Source organism: Astatotilapia calliptera, chromosome 10, assembly GCF_964374335.1.
Source record: "Astatotilapia calliptera chromosome 10, fAstCal68.1, whole genome shotgun sequence".
NCBI lineage: Eukaryota > Metazoa > Chordata > Actinopteri > Cichliformes > Cichlidae > Astatotilapia > Astatotilapia calliptera.
The window spans coordinates 27,905,210-27,927,701 of NC_137431.1; the positions used below are offsets into that span (position 1 = coordinate 27,905,210).

The following is a 22,492-nucleotide window of genomic DNA, read 5'->3' on the forward strand; positions in this document are numbered from 1 at the left end:
ATGCCCCAAACCTAGCTTCAGGTGAAACATTACCTTAAAAGGGACAGCAAACCTCCCTAGACATCTGATCTCTGAGTAGTATAATTCATTTTGATGTTATTAGGTTACTAAGTTGATACTTTGTTAAATCAGTAGACATTTTTTTGTAACTTAATAAATAGGATGTTACAAGTTCACAGAAAGCCTTATTTATTGTAGAACATAGCTTGTGTACTGCTAAGTTAAAACGGGAGAAGTGTATCATTTATCAAACCTTTTTAACAAGACTGTTTTAGGGATTTATAATCAAGTATATGTATTGTTCTTATTAGGATTTCGCCTACTTCAGTATCAGTTTAAATGTATTAGTAAGACATACACGCAGCAAGGGGCAAAGTAACTGAACTGGGCATGTGCAGAGAAAAAAACGCCAGGTGTACTGGGAAAAGGATGGTGAGGCTTAAAGCTCCCTCGCAAGAGGAAAGAAAAGAAATAAAAGGGAAGCAAAGAAGAAGGTTATGGATGTGGTGAAAGAATCTTATGTGACAGAAGAAGATGGAGAGGAAAGGAAGAGATGGAAACAGATGATCTCATGTGGTGACCCCCCCCCTACAGGAACAAGTCTACAGAAGAAGACTTGGACATCATTTAACACAGTTTAACTGGAACATTTATCACCAGCTCATTTGCAAAGTGCTTTTAATTATGGGCCATCTCACACAGCATACAAAGTCCTTGGTCTCTGCAAAATCCTATGTTGTAAATATGTGCAGTAAAATTGTACCAATCCACGGAAATGTGTTTCCTGGCCAGAGAACGAGCAGTCAAATGTCCCGCAAGCCAAAGAGTTTGACACTTCCCTCTAAAGCTGGCAGACCAAACCGGGGCTAAAGCACCACTGAGTACTTAATTGGGATTCAACAGGTGAACAGAGGACGCTCTAGCGTAGAGGCGATGACAACAAGCATAATTTTTATGTTACAGCACTTTGTTTGGTAGTAAATACAGTTAGCCGCTGCGAGAGTTTCACACTCTTTAGTGCAGGCCTGCCCAAGCATTGTTTATTAGGTTAATAGCTCAGCAGCCACCCATCTGTAACTGATTTATCACAACATGATTATTTCTATGGCTTTTGCAGTCTTTCAGATAGCTTTTTGAACAGGAATGTATTACGCTGTACATTACAGCTGAGCTGACAAGGGCAGTTTGGGACGCTCTTCAAAAAGGTTCCAATGCAAAACGAGTCCGAGTTGGTCAATAACAATAATGGCTCAGAATAGCTGGTTCAGCTGAAGATTCAGTTTGTGGACACTTTCTGAATTGAAATGCCAGGAACACTTTAACGGGATGTGAGTAGTTACAATATATCAAGACTCTTTCCTCCAGGCTTGTTGTTGTATTTCTGTTGAACCAGCTCCAGATTTTTATTTGGGAGCCAGACACCCTCTCTACTTTTAAAACCAGGCTCAAAACTTTCCTTTTTGATAAAGCATGTAGTTAGAGCTGGATCAGGTGACCCCGAACCCTCCCTTAGTTATGCTGCAGGAGCTTCCCATGATGCACTGAGTGTTTGTTCTTCACTCACTAGTGTCTACACACCACTCTGCATTTAATCATTAGTTATTATTCATCTATGGCTCTCTTTCACAGTGTGTCTTTTGTCCTGGCTTCTTCACATCACTCCCAACTGCTCACAAAGATGGCCCCTCCCCTCCCTGAGCCTGGTTCTGTCGGAGGTTTCTTCCTGTTAAAATGGAGTTTCTCCTTCCCACTGTCGCCAAGTCCTTGGTCATTTGATTGTTGTGGTTTTATATTGTGGGGTCTTTATCTTAGACAGTTGTGATTTGGCGCTGTATAAATAAAATTGAGCTGAATTATTTCTGTCCTACAGTCATTTAAAAAAATATTTTAAGCCAAAGTTGCAATGTGCATCATTATGAATGGTAATGATGAAAAATGCTTTTGTCATCCATTCAAAAAGTAGAGGAAAATGATGTTTGCAGTATTCATACAGCCTAATCCGTGTGTCATAGTTAATTCTCATTTCATTAAATTTTATGAGACTGTGTTATTTATGAGCAGATGCAGCCACAGTCCCAAAACTGCCTAAACAGCAGCAGCTGTGGCCTGCAGTAACCAAATCCAAAAGAGGAGGTGAAGTGGTCCTCGTGACCGTTTGGATGGTTTACGCGCAGGACGGTCTGATCCAACAAACCTCTCGACGAATATGACCAAGATGTGGATTCATTTGGTCAATAAAGACACGTCATTCACAAGTGTTCGGTGGCGTGTTCTTCTGGGAATGATCTGGTGTGCGCTTTAACCTGAAACTCGCAGGCTGACATGTTGCTAAGTGGCTCTCGTGTGTCAGTATGAAATATATCCAGTTTATTCGGGCTCAGGTGCACTCGGGTTTATATATGCAGCTTCGCCAGTGTGACGCTGGGAGCTGCTGAAAAGTGTTAAATTAATCTTTCTGAGTAAAAAAAGAAAAAAGTTTGTGATTACTGATAACGATAATGACAATTGCTCACTGCAGACATGAATTGTAACCAGTGAAGTGGCAAGACAATCAAATATATTATGACTTGAAACATTAATCTGTGACTGTGTTGCAGCAAGTTTCTCCAGTTTTTGATTACATTTCTCAAAGTGACACATCCACTGTTTTTGCCTACTGAGGAGATGATGAACAGCAGGTTATCTGGAGCTCAGCGTGATGGTTGCCTCTCTGCAGATATCCTGATTGGTGCGTGTTTTTCTGCACACAGAGGGAGATGACTTCACAGCCTGCTAGACAACTCTTGGTGTATTTAAAACAGCAACTTCCCTCTAAAGTAGAGTGAGTTCCCCTCAAATCGACTCAGTCTCTTAATTCATACACGCAACATATTATTATTGATGTATTCGGTTCAAGCAGGCACTGGTTGTATCTGTCAAAACATATATAAAATAATAATAATAATAATAATAAAAGAGGGATGTTGGAGTCAGACGTTGGGGAGTCTGCTGAGAAAACAGGCTATGGCCTACTATGACAGCAGACCCAATGAAAGAGGTTACACACAACAAAGTCCAACGTCAACACTGACCAAGAACCAACTGGCATATCAGTGCTTTAAAATCAGTAACACAAAGGGAACAATTCTGAGAGATGTGGACACAATGAGCTGACCCTGGCAGAGGAGAGCAGTGTTAAAGACCTAGATGATGCTCAGACACCTGCAATGTCTGATACATCCCTCCAGCTGAGGATGAAAACTGCTGTGGCCGTGGCTTCTGTGTAAACTGTCACTTTGTTGCACTGTCCACTGTGATATACTGAACTACTTTGTTGCTGTCTCTCCTACATTTACTGAGACATTTTTAATTCTGCTTTATCGTCTTTGATGAATTTTTATATATATCGCTACTCCACAACTGTGTTGCATTTAAGCTATTTGTCGTGACACACAATAAGACTGACCTATGAATCATTCAAGCATAAAAAAAGGACGTAACTCAAGGGATGAATCGGCATCGTGTCCACAGATAACAGAAAACTTAGCAAAGAACCAGCTTTGATTTTAGTCTCTTCAGGCATTTTGTTACTAGCAGCCTGTTACAAAAACACAATGTGTTCCCATTTCTTTTGTTGAAAGTGCAACAATGCCAATAATCACACTTTGACAGGCATAAAAATAGTGTTTTGCACCCACAAGGTGATTCCCAAAGAGCTATTAATCGAAAACCTGGAATATCTCGGCATGCTTGGTAGGGTGTTGTAAAGTATTTCAGAAAACTGGACGAAACAAAGTTGAGTACGAAAGAAGGAGCAACAGACCAAAAAATTAAAACTTCATCTACAAAACTTGAACAGTATCTGAAAGTCACGCCCTTAAGAAACAGGAGAAAATCCAGCAAAGACTCAACACGAGATCTCAGAGGTGTATCTGGTCCTTCCATTGATCCATCTACTGTTCGCATCCACCACTCTACTCCTCATTGAAATGGTGGATGTTGAGAAACCATTCATAAGAAATGGAAACAGGGAAAAGGGTGAGGTATGCCAAATTACACAAGAACTGGACTGAAGCTCAGTGACTCATCACTGCAAGCAGTAAAACATGGTGTTATTTGTGTTTATATTACACAAATAAATTCTTAATATTGTATATAAATTTGAATATCATGTTATATAACATGCAGTAATATAACCATAAAGATGTATGATAAACATAATGAAAACTAAATGGAAAATGGCAGTGTGCTCTGTTAAGGTGTATGTCATGAAAGCAAAACAGCTGAATTTGAACAAAATCACAACTAAAGAAGAGACACGTAACTCCGATTCTCCATTTGTGGCTTATTTAAAATTAGATATCTTGATTAAAAAAAGTGACCCACTGGATATAATATAATATAATATAATATAATATAATATAATATAATATAATATAATATAATATAATATAATATAATATAATATAATATAAAAGCTTTTATGAAGGGTTATGCTATAACCTTTTTACTGCTTTTTCCTATAATAATCCTGTACTTTCACATTGAAGGTAATAGTGTGTCCAGTAATAAATCCATGTGTTACACTAAAATACACTAACGTCCAGTGGTGCTACCATAAAATCTCTGTATATTCCCATAGTGCCTGCAGTCATGAGTAATATATCAGTAACGGCTGAGGCTGCTCTCACTTGTACATTAGAGCACTGCTGACATCTTGTGGTTAGACAGGCGTCAGGGTTTTGTTTGTTTGTTTCTGTCACAATAAAAAGGAATTTGTCACCACTGACATTAACATCAAACTGCATCATTTTGTATACTTTTTTTCCATTTCAAGTTAAATTTGAAGGCACAATACTCATCTGGAAGGAGAAAGCGTGGCTTACATCCAGTAAGCTGTTGTTAACTCATTTTGACTTTATCACATATTTATGTTATTCCTTAATGTTTATGAATATGTGCTGTAGGAATTCCCCACCTTTGGGACAAATAAAAGTTGCTATATTTTATCTACTGTCACAGTCAGACAAGAGAGGTATAAAGCTGGGAAAGTTATTTTAAAGACAGTGCAGCCTAAGGTATTTCTACTGTCCCAGCAAGCCAAATGTAATTATTTCATATTGGAATATAATTTTGCTTTTCAATTGCATTAAAATACTTATCTGTCTGGGTTTAATTTTAATCAAATCAAATCACTTTTATTGTCACATCACATGTGCAGGTACATTGGTACAGCACATGTGAGTGAAATTCTTGTGTGCGAGCTTCACAAGCAACAGAGTTGTGCAAAATACAACAATGTAAACAAGCAAAATACAAGAATGGCTACATCTGAAACTAATAAATATATGTACAATATATAATAGTATATGCATTTCTGGATGTGTATACTAAATATTTTTCTACGTGTGTGTGTGTGTGTGTGTGTGTGTGTGTGTGTGTGTGTGTGTGTGTGTGTGTGTGTGTGTGTGTACACATATTTTACAAATTAAATAGAGTAAACAATAAATAAAATATATATAAAAAAAATTTAATATACAGAGTTGAGACATGTGCAAAACAGTGGCATTACTGTACAGTATGGAGTGCATAATGTTGAAGTTCCAGTAGTGAAGCTGAGGTGTCTATGACGTGTTCAGCAGTCTGATGGCCTGGTGGAAGAAGCTGTCTCTCAGTCTGCTGGTACGGGACCGGATGCTGCAGAACCTCCTTCCTGATGGAAGTAGTCTGAACAGTTTATGGCTGGGGTGACTGGAGTCCTTGATGATCCTCCCCGCTTTCCTCAGGAACCGCTTCCTGTAGATGTCTTGGAGGGAGGGAAGCTCACCTCCAATTATCTGTTCAGAGCACCGCACTACTCTCTGGAGAGCTTTGCAGTTGTAGGCGGTGCTGTTGCCATACCAGGTGGTGATGCATCCAGTGAGGATACTCTCAATGGCACAGTGGTAGAAGGTCCTGAGGATGCGGGGGCTCATGCCGAATCTTTTCAGTCTCCTGAGAAAGAAGAGGCGCTGCTGCGCCTTCTTCACTGTTTTGTTTGTGTGTACTGACCACGTAAGATCCTCAGCCAGATGTACACAAAGGAACCGGAAGCTGCTCACTCTCTCCACAGCAGCGCCGTTGATGGTGATGGGGGTGTGTACTTCTCTGCACCTCCGGAAGTCCACTATCAACTCCTTTGTCTTTGCGACGTTGAGGGTGAGATGGTTGTCTTGACACCAGTGGGTCAGGGCGCTGACCTCCTCCCTGTAAGCCGTCTCATCACCGTTGGTGATAAGACCCACCACTGTAGTGTCGTCCGCAAACTTCACAATGATGTTGGAGCTGTTAGTGGCCGTGCAGTCGTAGGTGTAGAGTGAGTACAGGAGAGGGCTCAGTACACACCCCTGTGGAGCACCAGTGTTCAGTGTGACGGGGGATGAGGTGATGCTGCCCAGTCTGACCACCTGGCGTCTGTCAGACAGGAAGCTAAGGATCCAGCTGCAGAGGGAGCTGCTCAGTCCTAGATCCTGCAGTTTCCTGTCCAGCTTCGAGGGAACGATGGTATTGAATGCTGAGCTGTAATCTACAAACAGCATCCTCACATACGTGTCTCTCTTCTCCAGGTGTGACAGGGCAGTGTGTAGTGTCAGGGCTATGGCATCATCAGTGGACCTGTTGTGGCGGTATGCGAACTGTAGAGGGTCCAGTGAGTCGGGTAGTGCAGAGCAGATGAAGTCCCTGACCAGCTTCTCGAAGCATTTGCTTACGATGGGGGTCAGGGCTACAGGTCGCCAGTCGTTCAATGAGGAGATGGTGGAGGATTTGGGTACAGGGACGACGGTGGCCATTTTGAAGCAGGCTGGGACTACAGACAGAGAGAGGGAAAGGTTGAAGATGTGCGTGAACACTCCAGCCAGCTGAGCCGCGCATGACTTGAGGACGCGGCCGGGAATCCCGTCCGGACCAGTAGCTTTGCGTGCGTTCACCTTCCTGAAGCACCTCCGCACATCCTCCTCAGACACAGTGTGCGCACTGACGTCATCCGCGGTGCGCACACTGTCCGGTCTCATGGTGTTCGCTGTGTCGAATCTAGCGTAGAATACGTTTAGATCCTCACACAGAGGATGCTTTAGTTAACGTGTCGTCTCCAATTATGTTGTGCATGTCACAGTTTAACAGTTTCTCAGTGCTGTATCTGGGTTTTGTCTTAAAGCAAACTAGTGTAGTCATGGAAAGACTACTAAAAGTCATTTTTTAAAGTGCAGTGCAGATGCTGGAGGATGCCGAATTGCAGCAATGGCTCCCATATTTATGTAATCCTTCCATTTAATACAAGGGAAGTGAAAAACACTGAATGACTTTCAGTACCTAAAGTTTGTAAATTAATTTTGCTACTATTGTTCTGTAGTTCTGAAGTTATAATGGAGCGCATTCGGGGCGTTTTGTCGTTCAGGTAAAACTTCCTTTAAGGTGTTTCATCTTCTGTCCTGATGATCCAGCTGTTGCAGGACATTTAGCACAGATTCAGTAACGCCATGATCAGATCCTTCGACTAGCCAATAGGAAAACACAACAACCCTGCCGTGATGAAAAACTCGTCGCTCATTGGTGAATCTTCGTGTGACGTTTTGGGAAACTAGCTGTTAATTGGTCGTCTGCCCGACTTTAGTTGAGTGAGCCTCCCTCCATCGTTGTTCCGGGATACCTGCAACCAAGAAAAGGTACAGTGCTATTTACATGGCTGTAACTTTATATTAATAGTGTGACACTCCAGGTTAGTTGTATTTAAACCCGATTAAGCCTTTTTGGAGTCCCTTTAGTGAAGCCAAATTCTGCAAAAAATGGGGTTTCTACGCATAACGAGTAGTTATTGTCATGTTTTTGCGTTCATGTATGTGCTTTGCAAAACTTTTCAGTGTACATCCATCCAGCCTTCATTTTTCATGTTTCAAATACCCATTTTTAATTTTCTTAGAGGAAAGTGAGCGATGTGGAGCTGTGACGAAATACTTTACGCGTTTCGGTTGAAACGGAAACGGTAATGTTAAAGACGGACAATGCAGATGCTTATTCGGTTTTTGTGATTTTTACAAACTCCGGGCTCTTTCACTTACCGTTATGTGTATGTGACAGTTAGGCTATGTTATCTGATCTAACCGGTTCAGGAAAGTGATCAAAGAAAGGCGGCCGATGGCACGCTTGGTGTCGGTAAATGCCACCGTCAGGTGTTTCTTTTGGTGGAATTCCAACTATGAGTCTGATTTACACGCCTGATGGGCACCTGCCGTTAAGTCTGTGGGAGAAATGCAAACTGCAAAGAAGGTGGTAAAAGTACCACTTTCAGATGGGGGGAAAAATTAAAGCCTTATTTATGAATTTAAGAGTTTAAGCGTTTTTCAACAAATGTGACTTTATACATGCACTTTTAAAAAAATCCACTAAAATAAAGTTTAAGTTGGATAATGACACAAAGGAAGTGCCAGGAGGCCTTCCAAGATGACTGCATCTTGGCTACATCTGTCTGATATTTATTGGAAAACTAGTTATGAAATTCCCGAGCTGCCAGACTAACTAGTGCTGTGGTTGCTCTAACATTTCCAAAAAAAACATGTAACCCAACTACGAGGAAGACAACAGTAACTCAGCAGTCTGTGACTTTAAGCCCATTTGCTTGCCTACATTGCCAGTTAAGACTGAACCTAGAGGAGTAGCAGGTTTGGTGTTAAATTTGAATATGTTCAGTTGGCAGCCAAGGGTGGCCTATCAGCATTAAGCAGGAGGTGTTGATGGGAAAACCACCAACTCACTACCTGGCAGCAACAGCACGCCACTGTATGACTCACCATATGTTACTGAACCAGGAGTGGCATACAGTCTGTGACTTTTCCATCTCTGCATCACTCTAAGATGGCAACGGCTGTAAAATTTAGAAGCTATGAAAATGAGCAGTGGAGGTGGAGGTTCGGGCACTCGGCTAGGAACTTTCTGTGCACCCTCCATTGGATATTTTATGGGCAACTGGGAAGAAGGATTTGTGAAATGCCTCAGTTAGCATACTCAATATGACCTGACACCAGATAAGCAAAAGATAATGGATGGCGAGAAAATTAAAGGTGAATAAGGGAGACTAAACCTCTCAACACTCTCAAAAGGAAATGCTCTGATATAAATATTGACTTTCTTTTGTTGTATTTTTACAGATTCAGCCATGGATCTTGTGCTGAATGTCGCTGACTACTACTTCTTCACGCCGTACGTGTACCCAGCGTCGTGGCCTGAAGACGGAGCCCTGCGGCAGATTATCAGCCTGCTGGTGGTGACGAACCTCGGAGCTGCAGTCCTGTACCTGGGCCTGGGAGCCATCAGCTACTACTTCATCTTCGACCACAATCTGATGAAACACCCACACTTCTTGGAGGTATAAAGCCCATATCTTGTTTTTATGACTGAGTGTTGGCAGAGCTAAAGCCTGCAATCAATTGACCTTTGTATCTGCAAAAGGGTGTACAGATTTATAGGAACACTTGCAAATTACTGTCGTGTGCACACTATGGCTTCAAAACCAAGAATTAATAGTGTTTTTATTGCGAAACTAACTGTATTTTATAGTTGTTTATGTTACTGGTTTCACCTCCTGTAGTGTTGTTAATGCTTTTCCTGCCTAACGGACATGTAGTGTCTACATGTAGTGATTTAATTGGGCCATTTAACTGGGGTGAGGGTCTCTTCATGAAAGCCTTTGTGTGTCTTTTAAGGCTGGGTGAGATTAATTTTTGTTTTTTTAGCCCCCAAACTACTTTGTTTGAAATGCGCTTTGATAATTTTGTCCATCAAAGTTAATAACAGGAATTCCCCACATTGGTTTCATTTTTTTTTTCATTCTTATTTATTTTATTACATATTAAAAAAATGTTACTTATTGTTATTTGTAGAATCAAGTATGGCGAGAAATCAAATATGCGATGACCTCTCTGCCCGTGATCAGCATTCCCACTGTGGCTTTGTTTTTCACTGAAGTCAGAGGCTACAGCAAACTCTACGATCATGTTGCCGATTCGCCCCTCGGTAAGCTGAAGAAGCAGCAGAAAATGTTTCAAATTCTCCTAAAGTTTTTGTCGGTGACATGACCTCTGTGCTTTCAGGTTGGCCCGGCCTTTTCCTGAGTATGATTTCATTCCTGTTCTTTACTGACATGTGCATCTACTGGATTCACCGCTTCTTACACCATAAGCTTATTTACAAGGTGAGGACACTTGTGTTTTTTCGTACTGGCAATATACAATTGCTGAATAGTGGAAATGTCTTTATCGTGCGTTAAACTTTATTGACCTCACTGCTCTCTTGTCCCCAACAGCTGTTTCACAAACCACACCACATCTGGAAGATCCCCACTCCCTTTGCCAGTCATGCTTTTCATCCAGTGGACGGCTTCCTGCAAGGAATGCCCTACCACATCTACCCGTTCCTCTTCCCCCTCCACAAGGTGCTCTACTTGGCTCTTTACGTTTTCGTTAACATCTGGACCATCTCCATCCACGACGGCGACTATCGTGTACCCGGAGCTCTGACGAGCGTCATCAACGGCTCAGCTCACCACACTGACCACCACCTCTTCTTCGACTACAACTACGGTCAATATTTCACTCTGTGGGACCGCCTGGGAGGCTCCTATAGGCACCCGTCAGCTCTGATGGGGAAAGGTCCCCATGATCTGATCAGGAAACTTCAAGCAGAGGGAAAGTTGGGAAATGACGAAGCGAAGCCTAACGGGCAAGTGAATGGACAGGCTCAGAGGGGAGTTACCTGTAAGGAGGAGTAACAGTACGCGGGTTATGAATAATTTCAGAAAGTGATCTCTATTTTTTTGTAAAGACAATTTGCTAAAGCCCAGCGTATTGGAGAGTAATTGGAGTTCATGTATGTGCCAAATAAGCCTTTGTAAGAATTGAGTTCTTGTGGAGCAATGAGTGAATGTGAAACGGCTGCCCCTGGTTGGACTGCACACACATACCAATCACAAACTATCGACTAACATCCGGAGATGGGGTGTTGTTTTGTAGTGTAACAGATTTTTGCGAACCGCGCAGCAAAGAGACTTGAGGATCACCAGAAAGCTGGAGCTGCTGGAGCTACTGGAGCTTCTTCAGTCACCAACCAGACCTGAGGCTGATTTCACAGGGCTCTACTAAAGCCAGAGGTTTTTATTTGACAGGTTATAAATCAGAGTAACCCAAAAGTTGAAACACTGGCTAATCAGCCATGCCTACTTTGCACTTCCAGCTTTTATTATTATTATTATTTTTTTTAAGAGTCATAAGAAACGTAAGAGAAGAGCAGCAGAGGCCTCATTAACTTTAATTTTTCAAAAGTCGTGTCTTCTGTTGCAATTTAATTAAAATATTGAGAAGATGGCAATTATAAGTAACCGTTAGAAATTACGTTGCCAACAGAAGTGTCAAAGAAATTCTGAAACATTTAAAAAATCTTAGAAAATGTGTTTTATAGATATATACTGGGCAGTTTCCTCTCGGTAGGGAATAAAGTTTGTGGGATAAATATGGGTGCCACATGTGGTTCATTTATTCTTAAGCCCTCACATGGATCATACCTTAAACAGACCTGCATTTATACATCCATCCCCCTCAAAGCACTGATGTGGTGTGATGCATACAACTCCATATTCTTGGTTCTTTCTTTTCGAGCTCTGCAGGATTTTTTTTCATGTGCACTGATTCTGGTTATAAAGACAAGAGAATAGTTGAACGCGATCATTTAATACATGTTTTGCATTTTAATACTATAGTTGTAGCATGCGACATAGAACTGCAATAAATGTATGCACCGAAAGATCACACAGCTCATGTCAGTCTTTGCTGAGATTACATTAGCATCATTGTCAGTGTGTTGATGGATACAGAGTAGAAATGCTTTGTGGATTTTTTTTTTTTTTTTTTTTTTTTTGAAATATTAATACAATAATAAATTTGAAATATATTTTGGGAAAATAGTGTCTCTTTATATTTTATTTTAAGAGCTTGTATTTTATGGAAGCTTGTTTCCACTTCCAAAAACAACTTCTTTTTTTGCTTGGGATTAATGTCTCAAAATTTCAACTAAATAACTCAACTGACTCATGGGTGTCAAATGTTTTCCTTATTGGTGGACTCCTCAAACTTCCATAGTTGTTGGACTTGCAGTTGTAGTTTAAACCCATGGTTTCATCAAACACTTTGACCTAAAGGCAAGCTGACTGCCTAAGACGCAGTCTTCAGTCCCTTGAAGTTTGACCTGCTGAGCTTTTGGGTCATCCGTCCATCTTCAGGTAGTCGAGGCAGCGATACTGACGAGAGCTATGAAAAATGCTAGTTAGTGGTTGTATAGCTAGGACTGTTGTGCAGTGAAAACAAAAGTGAATTTCAGTGTATTATAATTTATTTTTAATATATCTACTTGTTTTCTAGTGAGGTGCTAATATTTTAATATTTCTTACAAACTACACTTTGTCTAGAATTCCACTGGTAAAATAACTCGTATATAAAACCAACTTCCTGCTTTGCAAACGTTCATAAGTGGTGATGTAAAACTCTACAACCTTGGTGCTGTTGCAGTACAATGTGTAGTGTTATACCAAGAGTTTTGTGCATAAATCTAAACAAGTAATTTTTGGTGCTTAAACTTAACCAGCAAGTAAAAGCAAAACTTACAAAAGACAAGTGAGAACAAAGTGCACAAAGCTCCCAAAAACCACATTCTCGTATGTACGCTTTAAAACCGTAATGTTTGTTCTTCTAATATTGTGGCAGCCAGTATTTTTAAAACACAGACGACACAGGGGAGCAGCATCTGACAGTGTTTTACACGTTTAAGATGACAACGCAGGTTTTATATGCTCATAATAAAGAACAAAAGCAGCTTTTTTATCAGAGCAAGTATGATGGGAAAGCCTGTTCTACACATGCTCGTTAGATGTCCAACTCCCTTGTCTTGGTGACAGGCAGGCTTTGCTCTCCTGTCAGTAATGTCAGTCATCTCAGCAAAAAAACAAGGGCATCCAAAGGAAGGATCGCATGGCTGCCCCGGCTGCCATTCCTGCTAACATTCCCAGTGCTAGATGCTCCACTACGCCATCAAACGGGTCCCTTTGAACAATCACCTGGTGGGTTCCTAAAATATAGACAGAAAGAAGACACTTATACCATTTGTGTTAACATGACAGTCGCTTTGAATGTCTAGAAAAATAAGGGCAGATCAGGATTGTAAAAAGGGACAATGTCAGAACAGTCCGCAACTTGAAGATCATTGTGGTGCTGTGGATTGTGCACCGATGATGAACTGAACTCATTTATTGACAAAGGCCTTTTTCCTGGTCCCGAATTTAAGTATCAGCTTGTGTCAAATCCCAGTTGTGCTTATTAAAATGAACTTAAACTAACTGGCATACAGTGTGCCGGTATTGCAGTATCGATGGGCTTCTGTGCAAAAACTAACCACAGTGCATGCGCGTATCTACCACTTCCACTGGAAATTTAAACGCAAGATCGATGCATAAACAAAAAACATGAAGTCAAAACAGCATAAGCATCATTTCTGGATGAAAACACCTAAACATTCCCTGAGGTTATAAGAGAATGATCAGACTTCTGTTAGGAAGGCAACAGTAACTCAAATATCCACTGATTACATTCCAAGTTTGCAGAAGAGCATCTTTGAGTGTAGATGGGCTGCAGCAGCAGAAGACCACACTGGCCCAGCTAGGCCCAAGAAAATGACAATACAATTCACACAGGCTCAACAAAACTCTACAACCATGGGATAACACACCATGTCACAAACTGTTTTCTTGAACATGACCATAACTTCATCATGCTGAAACTTTCTCCACAGTCACCAGATCTCAATCCAGCGGATCAGCTTTAGGATGTGGCGGAGCAAGAGATTTTTACATCGTGAATGTGAAGCTGATGAATCTGAAGCATGTGATGCTATCTTGTCATTGTGGACCAAAATGTCTGAGGAATGTTTCTAGTACTTAGTTGAATCCATGCCTATGAAGAACTAAAGCATTGCCAAAGCCAAAAGGGCCTTTTAACCCAATGCTAGCAATGCAAACATAAGTGAAGTGAATGTATAAAACACATGGCATAATACTTTCAAAGTAAAATCCTATAGGCTTTTACTTTTAAAAGAAAATCATTAAAACCCAATTAAGTGAAGTATTTAAAGCCCCACTAATCTGCCTCTTGGCTCATTTACAGAGCAGGTGTGTGGACTTGTGTCCAGCTAAATGTGGACACAAATATAAAACACTTACAACATCATAAAGAAAAATTGTTATTAGCATACCAATTACTGTTATTAGTCTAAGCACTGCTCACTGTCACGTTTAAAAAAAGGTTGCTTTGTTCTACTTAATTTATTGCTGATTCAAAGCACCGCCCAGCAGGAGCATCAAGTGCCCTAAATCTAGCTCCAGAATTCAATTAGCTCACAAACTGAGCAGATGTGTGGAGGCAAACAGTGCAGCAAGAAAGAGTACTCAGAGTAACACATGTCGCATGTGGGAAACCTTACAAAAAATATGCATTATCACACATGATGAGGTTATACAGAGGTAATTGCAGTGAATGGTTCTGGGTTTTCTGACTGTTTCCTCACAGGCTACATACCAGCTACATCATAAGTGCTCAGTTCTTGTGGTGTGCCATGTTTTATAAAACATACTGCAGCAACCAAAGCAGTTATGGATTATTTAGATTACTGTTGAATTGTCTGCTTCTTTGGAAGAAGAAGACAGCTGCCATATTTCAATTCCCTGTTGTTTACAGGATTCAGAAAAGAGCCCTCATAAGCCAGCCTGTTTTTGCTCGATAGGATATGGTCTAGGATAATGAATGCAAATGAATGCTGTTGTTTTTGATCCAGTATATAGACCGCAGCATTAGATTTATTTAGTGTAGAGCTAAATGCTTCTTTAAAATGCTCCACTTGGTTAATTTTATTGTCCTAAAATTACAATATTAAAGGGAACTATTATAATTTTCCATACTTTAAAAAAATGGCTACATATTATAATATATGTACTATGTATTATATTAAGTCGATAATAAGTCTAGTTTTCTGTGTTAAGCTATGATATCTTACCTGGTCCTGCTCCAGGTGTTATGTAGACAGTGTGGCGGCTATTGAGGGGGACAGCCTGGTAGGAGTCATCATATGGGTCATATGTGAACACCTACAGTGAAAAAAGCAAAGCACTACTTTTAGCTCTGTGGTGGAAACACTATCTGAGAGCTTGCTGATCGTGTTTAAGCTTTTTACAGAAAGCATGAAGCACTCACCGGGTTTCTTCTGGTCTGCAGCAGAGTCAGTTTCCACGCTCTGAAAAATAAACAAGCAGGACTGAGAAACTGAGGGACGGTTGTGAAGTAAATCAGAGAATAATGAGGCGAAGCGTGAGTACCTACATTGATTCGTCTTCACTGTTTGCGCACAGGTTGAGTGTTGAGCCGTCCATGAGGTGAACCACGACGAGATTCTCCCTGGGATTGCTCTCTGGTGGAGTCACACCTGGAGTAAAATTAAAGGAGTAAATTACCCATATTTGTTAAAGGTAAACGAAAGGTGAGAATGAATGAGCTAAAGCTTCTTTCCTATTTTATAGCAAACTGCGATCAGGCCTACTGTAAGAATACACGTTTTTGCCATGGACATGGTAATCTATTATCATGAGATATTTTCTTCTAAACTTCTATACAGTCTGACCAATATGGTCTTTAAAATACTGCACATTTAAAGCACTTCTGTGTGTCAGCGTTCACACTTAAATAGTGATGGAACATGTTCGCTTCTGGGTATAATTGTATCACAGATCCGTGCCGTACCTCCACATTCCTGACCGGACTGCACATCTATGCATGCTAATTTGAGACTGACGCGATGCTCCAGCTCTCGCCTGTTGTCTGACTTGTAAAAGCAAAGACTCCCATCGATCCAAAGGTCACACCAGTTGAGCTTCCAGCGTTTTAGGACAGAAGCTGGAGAGGAGACACATGCCACATTGTAAAATTAGTGCATGGTAAGGTGCTGGGATAACTTTAAACTTCAGTTTAACATCCTTCTGTTGCAGGCCTCACATCTCAGGTGATTTAGTAGTTGCTTTTGAATGTAGTCCCACCCCTACCCCTCCCACCAAGCAGGTGTATCTCCATTGAGTGTCCTTGATAAGCCACTTAAAGGCATGGCCAAGAACAAATAATGAGATTACAAGTTACAAAGGGTAGAGTTTCATAATGCGTGAAGTTTTCTAGAAAATCCTCAGTGTCGAGTTTGCAATCTGGTCACTAACACAAATACACAACACAACATACATGAAAAACAGCCCACATGTATTAGCTATGATTAGAATAAAGCTAATAAATGATAGTAGAATTTAAAGCTTTAAAACTCTGGGATGTTGTTATGAACCAATGCAGTATTGGTCATCTGTAGACACAAAGCATCTAACCGAGCAGTTAGCAGGTTGAAGCAGGCAGCTGTATTTAGTGAGCTGCTTTAAAATTCAAAGGATAGCCTTCACAGAGATATGCAGCACACTGCCTGTCCCACGATAAAATTGTAATCTGCAAAAATGCAGAAGGTTTCAAATACATTTCACTGTGCTAAGTGTTATCACTTTATTCAACGCAGTTTAACATTTACCCAAAAAGGTGAGGTAAAATGTGCATGTAACATGCTACATGTCACATGTCTAGTCTAGATGTTGATGCTCATACTTAGTCAAACTCCTTAAAAACAGAAAAGTAAAAGAAAATGCAACGGCCCTTATCACTACACTTAACAAATGCAGGTGAAATGGGTGAATATTATTTTAATTATAAGTCTTGTCCTGTAGGTCTTGTCTCTTAAAGCACCCAAAAAATGAAGCCTACATGTTTTTATACATTAACTGAACCGAATAATCGAACCTTTAAGTTACTAGCACTAATTTTATTATAGAATTCCCTGAATTTGTGAAGAAAAAAAAACTTACTCTGTCTCCACAACCAGCTTGATTTCAGGAGCGCCATAATCCTCGGATGTTGTTCTTGTTATTAGTTTGCTTTGATAATAATCCAGGAGCAAAAGGCTTGCTTATGTCTAAGAGACTCTGCTGTTGGAGGCCTTTGCCTGGGTTTATATGGCCTCTGTCCTGCGGATATTGAGGTATTGGTAGATTAATCTGGCTCTCACCAGGACTGACACTGATTCAGAGGATCATTCTGGATTAGGAGACCACGCCCTCTCTCAACCCCCCCATCACTCTTTCTGAACTGATTTCTCTATCAGACACTTGCACTGTGGGCCACACAATGTTTAAGTTGTTGAACACTCTTATTACATGAACTAAACTCCTGTAGGCCTCAATCCACAGATTCATCTGCACATGCATGACATGCTTTTACAATTTAATCCCTGTCCTAAAATAACATCCAGAGGATTAGCCTAATATTACCCAGGTCAGTTCTGTCAGTCTTCTCAGAATGTCTGCAGGTGATGCATGATGACATCATTTCCTTTTCTAGCCTACAGAAAGTTCTGGTCTTGTTTACATCAGCTCAGTCTCCTGATGGTGTGTTTACACCAGTTCCTAAATTCGGAACTAGTTTTTGTTTGTTTGTTTGTTTGTTTGTTTGTTTGTTTGTTTGTTTGTTTTAACTGTGTGTCAATATGTTATGTTGTCACACCCCATACAAGCTCTGAAATGGCGGCTTTCCTCCCATTGTTGCAGTTTTTCCATGAACCACTTGGTGATTATTGTTGATGAACAGTTTTGAAACTCGGCATGAACTAAATATTAATATATACGATTTTATTAATAATAATAATGATGATACACTGAGTGTTAATGGTTTACTGGAGCATGCCTCTCTGTTTTTAAGGGACACAAAAGGACGTACCCACAGGTAAAATGGTAGAGAAGTTGCAGAAGTGGTTCTGTTTCTTTAGGAGTTGCTATTTGACATCCAGGGCATGACTTGTCTTGTAAACATTTCAATCACAGTGGGGATCGTGGAGAATCTTGACTGCCGCCTCTCATAATTCCCAGCAGGCGTCTTTATTTGAAAGCTCGGCTCACTGCAGTCAGAAGACGTATATGTGCTGCTGTTGTGTTTGATGAACAGAATCCGCTCTCTGATTGTCAAATTTTTCATTTTAATATATTTCTTCTTATCTAAAGCTTTTTTCCCCTCTAAGTGATGTTTCTCTCGGTCCCTTCATATAACTCCTGCTGTTTTATTTAAGAGTTGAACCCCTGAAATCAGTTATAATCTGACATTTTTCAGTAGCCAGCTTCCATCATGTTTGCCATAGAAATATTTTAATGTATACCCAAAATGTTGGCATTTAATACTCAGTCTAAAACATATACAGTAACTCAGTCAGACATCTTTCTTTGCCCAGTTTACCCACTATTACTCTTCTCCACATCTTCAGTTCATCTGAACCTTCCCTAATGGTCGCTACCAGTGAAAACCATTACATCTTCAGCTCTGCCACCTTTTTGTCAGTGCCACGGTCTCCAAACTATACATCAGAGCAGGTCTCACTTCCATCTTGTAAACATTCCCTTCTTGCTGTTCTTCTGTCACACCAGAGAGAGTGAGAGGTGAGTAAATATTGGCGGATGAACCACAAAAAATACTGACGTCAACTCGTGAATGAATGAAAAAGTACTGAAACCACTATATAATGGAGAGAAGCCAGTTTGGCATCACTGACAGGAATAAATGGCTTTTGGTGTGCACATTCAAAAATTTTTTTACAAAGCAATAAAGACTAAAGTAAGAAAATAAATGCGAAGAATGCTAATTTACAAATGTCATGTTGATTTTTGTATTTAATGGTAAAGTTTATGACATTTCACAGTGGTTAAAAAAAGAATGGTTCCTCCAAATGGGCTTTTTCTTTCCTTTCTTCCACTTCATGAGCACTTGCATGCACCAAGAGTTTAGAGCCTGATAAATGTGAACATTTATTGATGAAAACATGGCAAAATGGCCTTTTCTGCTCTATTTTTGATCCCGTGTGCATGAGAGAAAAGCCAAAATAAATTCAAACTCTTGAACCCAGTTCTTTTTTTTTAGTCATTAAAGATGTATGCTCAGAGAAATCCTTAAAAGCCCCAAACTACCATGACATCCGTGCCCATGATGAGAGTAAACTTCTGATGATTTCTCTTAGCAAATGTGCTGCGTCTAACTGTTTGTCTTCATGTTCCTCCTCTGCAAAGCTATAAAACACGAAAGCTATTTAAAAGTAAATCATGACATATAGATCAGTAAAGTAACAATAAACACATCGAACTACATATTGCTCCTCCAGGATCACTGAATAAAGAGTGCAACAGCGTGACTTACTCACAAATTGGTCCAAATCACAGTTTGTTTCTCCCCCAAAACTCTCCTGACTGTTCCACAGTGTTTGTGGTTAGGTTGGAGGAGCTGCAGATGCTTGTGTACGGATAGAGCCGAATTATAATCATGGCTGTATGAAATATTTACTGTTGGGAGATATGATGTAAACCCCAGGGTTATGATCTGAATGTAGCACAAATGTGGAAAACTAAAGAGAGACGGAGAGAGAGGGACGCTATGTTTGTTGGCTGCTTTTTGTCTGCTGTTGTGCAACTCCCACAGCTGCAGTGGCGGACAGACGGCTCACTCACTACTCGGTGGGTCAACAAAACTTTTGGATATCTCTGTAACTCATTGGCGGTGTGGCACAGTCGCATTATTTGAGCCATGGGTGGACTTTGGACAGATTCGTGCACAACAGCTCCTGGCAGAAAGAGATAACACCACAGATTTTTTTTTAATCCATTGAGAAGCACGGTGGTCTCGGAAGTGATCTAAAGGTGAAGGGGCTATGTTAGCAGGTGTTTGATTTTATAGTTAAAGTTATTAAAAATTATATGGAAAAAGGGAGAAGACTGACAGTGAGAGAACATTTATAGAGTTGGAAAAGTCAACATCCTCCTGGGTAAATCCATAAATGACTAAATAAAGCTTCATAGAAATACAGATATGAATTGAAGTGTTATTTTAGTCCAGATCAATGTGAGGGAGCCACAGTCTCCACTGAGACACAGTTAAATATCAATTAAAACTAAATCTTTGTTCCAAGTGTTTTATTTATTTATTTAATATTTACCAAACTAAAATACATACAGCACATAAAACCAGGTACATTTCTACCTTTCAGCCCTAAACTGCTGCATATGCGCTGATGAATCAGATTAAAATCTTCAATTTTCTTATTGCTGAGGATCTTCTGGGGGCCAAAGACTCCTCCAGATGGCTGATAGCCTGCTTTGGTCTCACAGAGCTGGTATAACACAGAGCTCAAGACTAAACATTATTGGCAAACTTACAGTGAAATTGCGCATAACTTTATTAAAAATGATACCTTTTTGTTTTTGATCAATTAAAAGCTCTACTTTCAGGCCAAAAACAAACTTATTATTGAAATGGGTTGGTACAGTTATGAAAGAAAAAAGGCTAATATGTCTATACACAGTTTGCTGCTTTTAGTAGTAAAATAGCAAAAGAAAAATATGAGAGCTCAGTAAGAGCCTTCTGTCGATAATCAATGACTGATAGCGATCACTGTGATGACTTATTCATCCATTTGCCTTTTTTTTCTTAAGTAAGGATATCCCATCATCTGCTGTATTGTTAATTTTTTTAAAGCTGTCATGTGGCATGATGATAAAATTCAATCTTGTAGGCACACTCAAATGCACTCAGCTTAAAATGCATGTTTTTGAACTGTGTGAGGAAAACTGAAGAAAATTAACCGACAGAGGCACAGAGAGGAAAGTCAGGCCCATAAGGGACCCACTCCCCCAGTGGAGCATTGTGCTGCACTGTGTAAATCTAATAGCGTTACACTGCATAGTGATGCATTTTTTTCAGTTTTCCTGCAGAATGAGTACTTTAGATGTTGACAGAAAAGTAGATTTACCTTGTAATGGCCTGATGTTCTAAATGCAGGGCTTTCACCTGCATGGAGCATTTTCAAATTCTTACATTGGTCTTGACGACCTAAACACATCTTCAACCACTGCTTTTTAATGTTAACGTTTTCATGCATGAGCCTCATTGTCACATATATTTCGGATCTATATTAGAAAAGGAGCTGAGGGTGAACTGATACCCTGCTGGCTTCACACAACTCATAAACTTCTCTCTTCCACAGGAGCCCACAAAACTTCATGGCTGCCATCTGGTGGCAACATTATGTAGGCCTGTTAACTCCAGTGACGCTGACATATTCATGTTGCAGGTGATACTCTAAATGAAGAAAAAAATGAACTCACTAAAAGACACATGCCTTTTATTCTTTTGCCAGTTATATAAAGTTAGAGAACTGAAAACTAGTTTGATTAAATGCCATTTAATGGCATTAACTTTATTAGGAGTTATTGCTGTGCAGGCAAAAATGTAAGCAATGTTGTACAGTAATCATAAATCAAAACTATTCTGGCTTTATAAGTGAACTTAAATCTAACATACACATGTCGTTAATGTACAGTAAATAATTTATTTTATGTGATAAACGTGTGTCAGTTCCCATCACTTTATGCACATCATTAAAAACGTGGTTGTTTTTTTTAACTACGTGAGTGTTAAAGCATTGGTATACACCGCAGACTGTATATAAATGTTTTATAAAATATATTTTATACATACAGTGATCTGAGTATTTGCCCAATACCTAATTAATTATTGGGGGGTGGGGTTTTGCATTTCTGTCACGTTTAAATGTTTTAGATCATAAAAAAACATTTCAACATTTCATTCATTCAAGGAAAGAAAAATTATCCAAACCTAGCCCTGTGTGGAAAAACCCTGCTAAATGTGCCACCCTTGGCAGCAAGAACTGCAAATAAGCATATGTGATAAATGGCAATGAGTCTTTATCATCGCCGTAGAGGAATTTTCGCCCACTCTTCTTTGCAGAAGTGTTTTAATTCAGCTACACTGGAGATTTTTCAAGCTTGAACGGCCTGTTAAATATCATCTCAATACATCTTAAAAGGATTTAAGTGCAGACTAGACTTTGATTAGGCCAGGTTCGTCAGTGTTTCAACTTTTCTCCATTTGTGAATAATGGCTCTCACAGTGTCTTGATGCATGCTCAGTCATCCAGATAAGTAAATCCCCAAAAGTTGTTTCTGTTCATATGGACGTCCAGATAAACAGAATCAACTTTTGGGGTTCTCACAGTGCTTCACTGGAGTCCCAAAGCCTTAGAAATGGATCTGTTACCCTTTCAGAGAGGCTGCAACTTCGTCAAACTGGCTGGCTTCCTTGATTCAACAAGGTCGGGCTATAACCAGGCGTGGGAGTAATTGAACTCAGCTTTTAAAAAACTGCCCGTAATCAGTAAACAAAAACAATTGTCCGTTAAAGTAACCAGCTACAAAAAAAATCGTAAAAAAAGACTCGCTAAAAAATAAATAAAATAAAATAATAATAAGTTAATCCTT

At 40.0% G+C, this 22,492-nt stretch overlaps 2 protein-coding genes across 2 annotated transcripts; one reads left to right on the top strand and one right to left on the bottom strand.

Moving 5' to 3' along the window:
- The first annotated feature begins 7,541 nt into the window (after positions 1 to 7,541).
- On the top strand, positions 7,542 to 11,966 carry sc5d (sterol-C5-desaturase). The gene is made up of 5 exons (XM_026182978.2): positions 7,542 to 7,682; positions 9,162 to 9,379; positions 9,894 to 10,026; positions 10,104 to 10,204; positions 10,316 to 11,966. Exons 2-5 carry the CDS (start codon positions 9,170 to 9,172, stop codon positions 10,778 to 10,780), a joined length of 909 nt encoding a protein of 302 aa, XP_026038763.2. The 5' UTR covers positions 7,542 to 7,682; positions 9,162 to 9,169; the 3' UTR covers positions 10,781 to 11,966.
- An 839-nt stretch (positions 11,967 to 12,805) lies between these two features.
- Positions 12,806 to 17,200, bottom strand: plekhb1 (pleckstrin homology domain containing B1). The gene is made up of 6 exons (XM_026182318.2): positions 16,991 to 17,200; positions 15,843 to 15,995; positions 15,426 to 15,528; positions 15,300 to 15,339; positions 15,103 to 15,193; positions 12,806 to 13,125 (listed from the first exon to the last, which is right to left on the bottom strand). The coding sequence occupies exons 1-6, from the start codon at positions 17,025 to 17,027 to the stop codon at positions 12,992 to 12,994; spliced, it is 558 nt and encodes a 185-aa protein (XP_026038103.2). The 5' UTR covers positions 17,028 to 17,200; the 3' UTR covers positions 12,806 to 12,991.
- Between the last annotated feature and the right edge of the window lie 5,292 nt (positions 17,201 to 22,492).

Coding starts and splice junctions, on each gene's coding strand:
- sc5d (XM_026182978.2), top strand. CDS start 9,170: ATGGATCTTGTGCTGAATGTCGCTGACTACTACTTCTTCACGCCGTAC. Junction 9,380..9,893: donor AACACCCACACTTCTTGGAG/GTATAAAGCCCA, acceptor TGTTATTTGTAG/AATCAAGTATGGCGAGAAAT. Junction 10,027..10,103: donor TGTTGCCGATTCGCCCCTCG/GTAAGCTGAAGA, acceptor CTGTGCTTTCAG/GTTGGCCCGGCCTTTTCCTG.
- plekhb1 (XM_026182318.2), bottom strand. CDS start 17,027: ATGGCGCTCCTGAAATCAAGCTGGTTGTGGAGACAGA. Junction 15,529..15,842: donor GTCCGGTCAGGAATGTGGAG/GTACGGCACGGA, acceptor ATTTTACTCCAG/GTGTGACTCCACCAGAGAGC. Junction 13,126..15,102: donor AACACCTGGAGCAGGACCAG/GTAAGATATCAT, acceptor TCTATATTTTAG/GAACCCACCAGGTGATTGTT.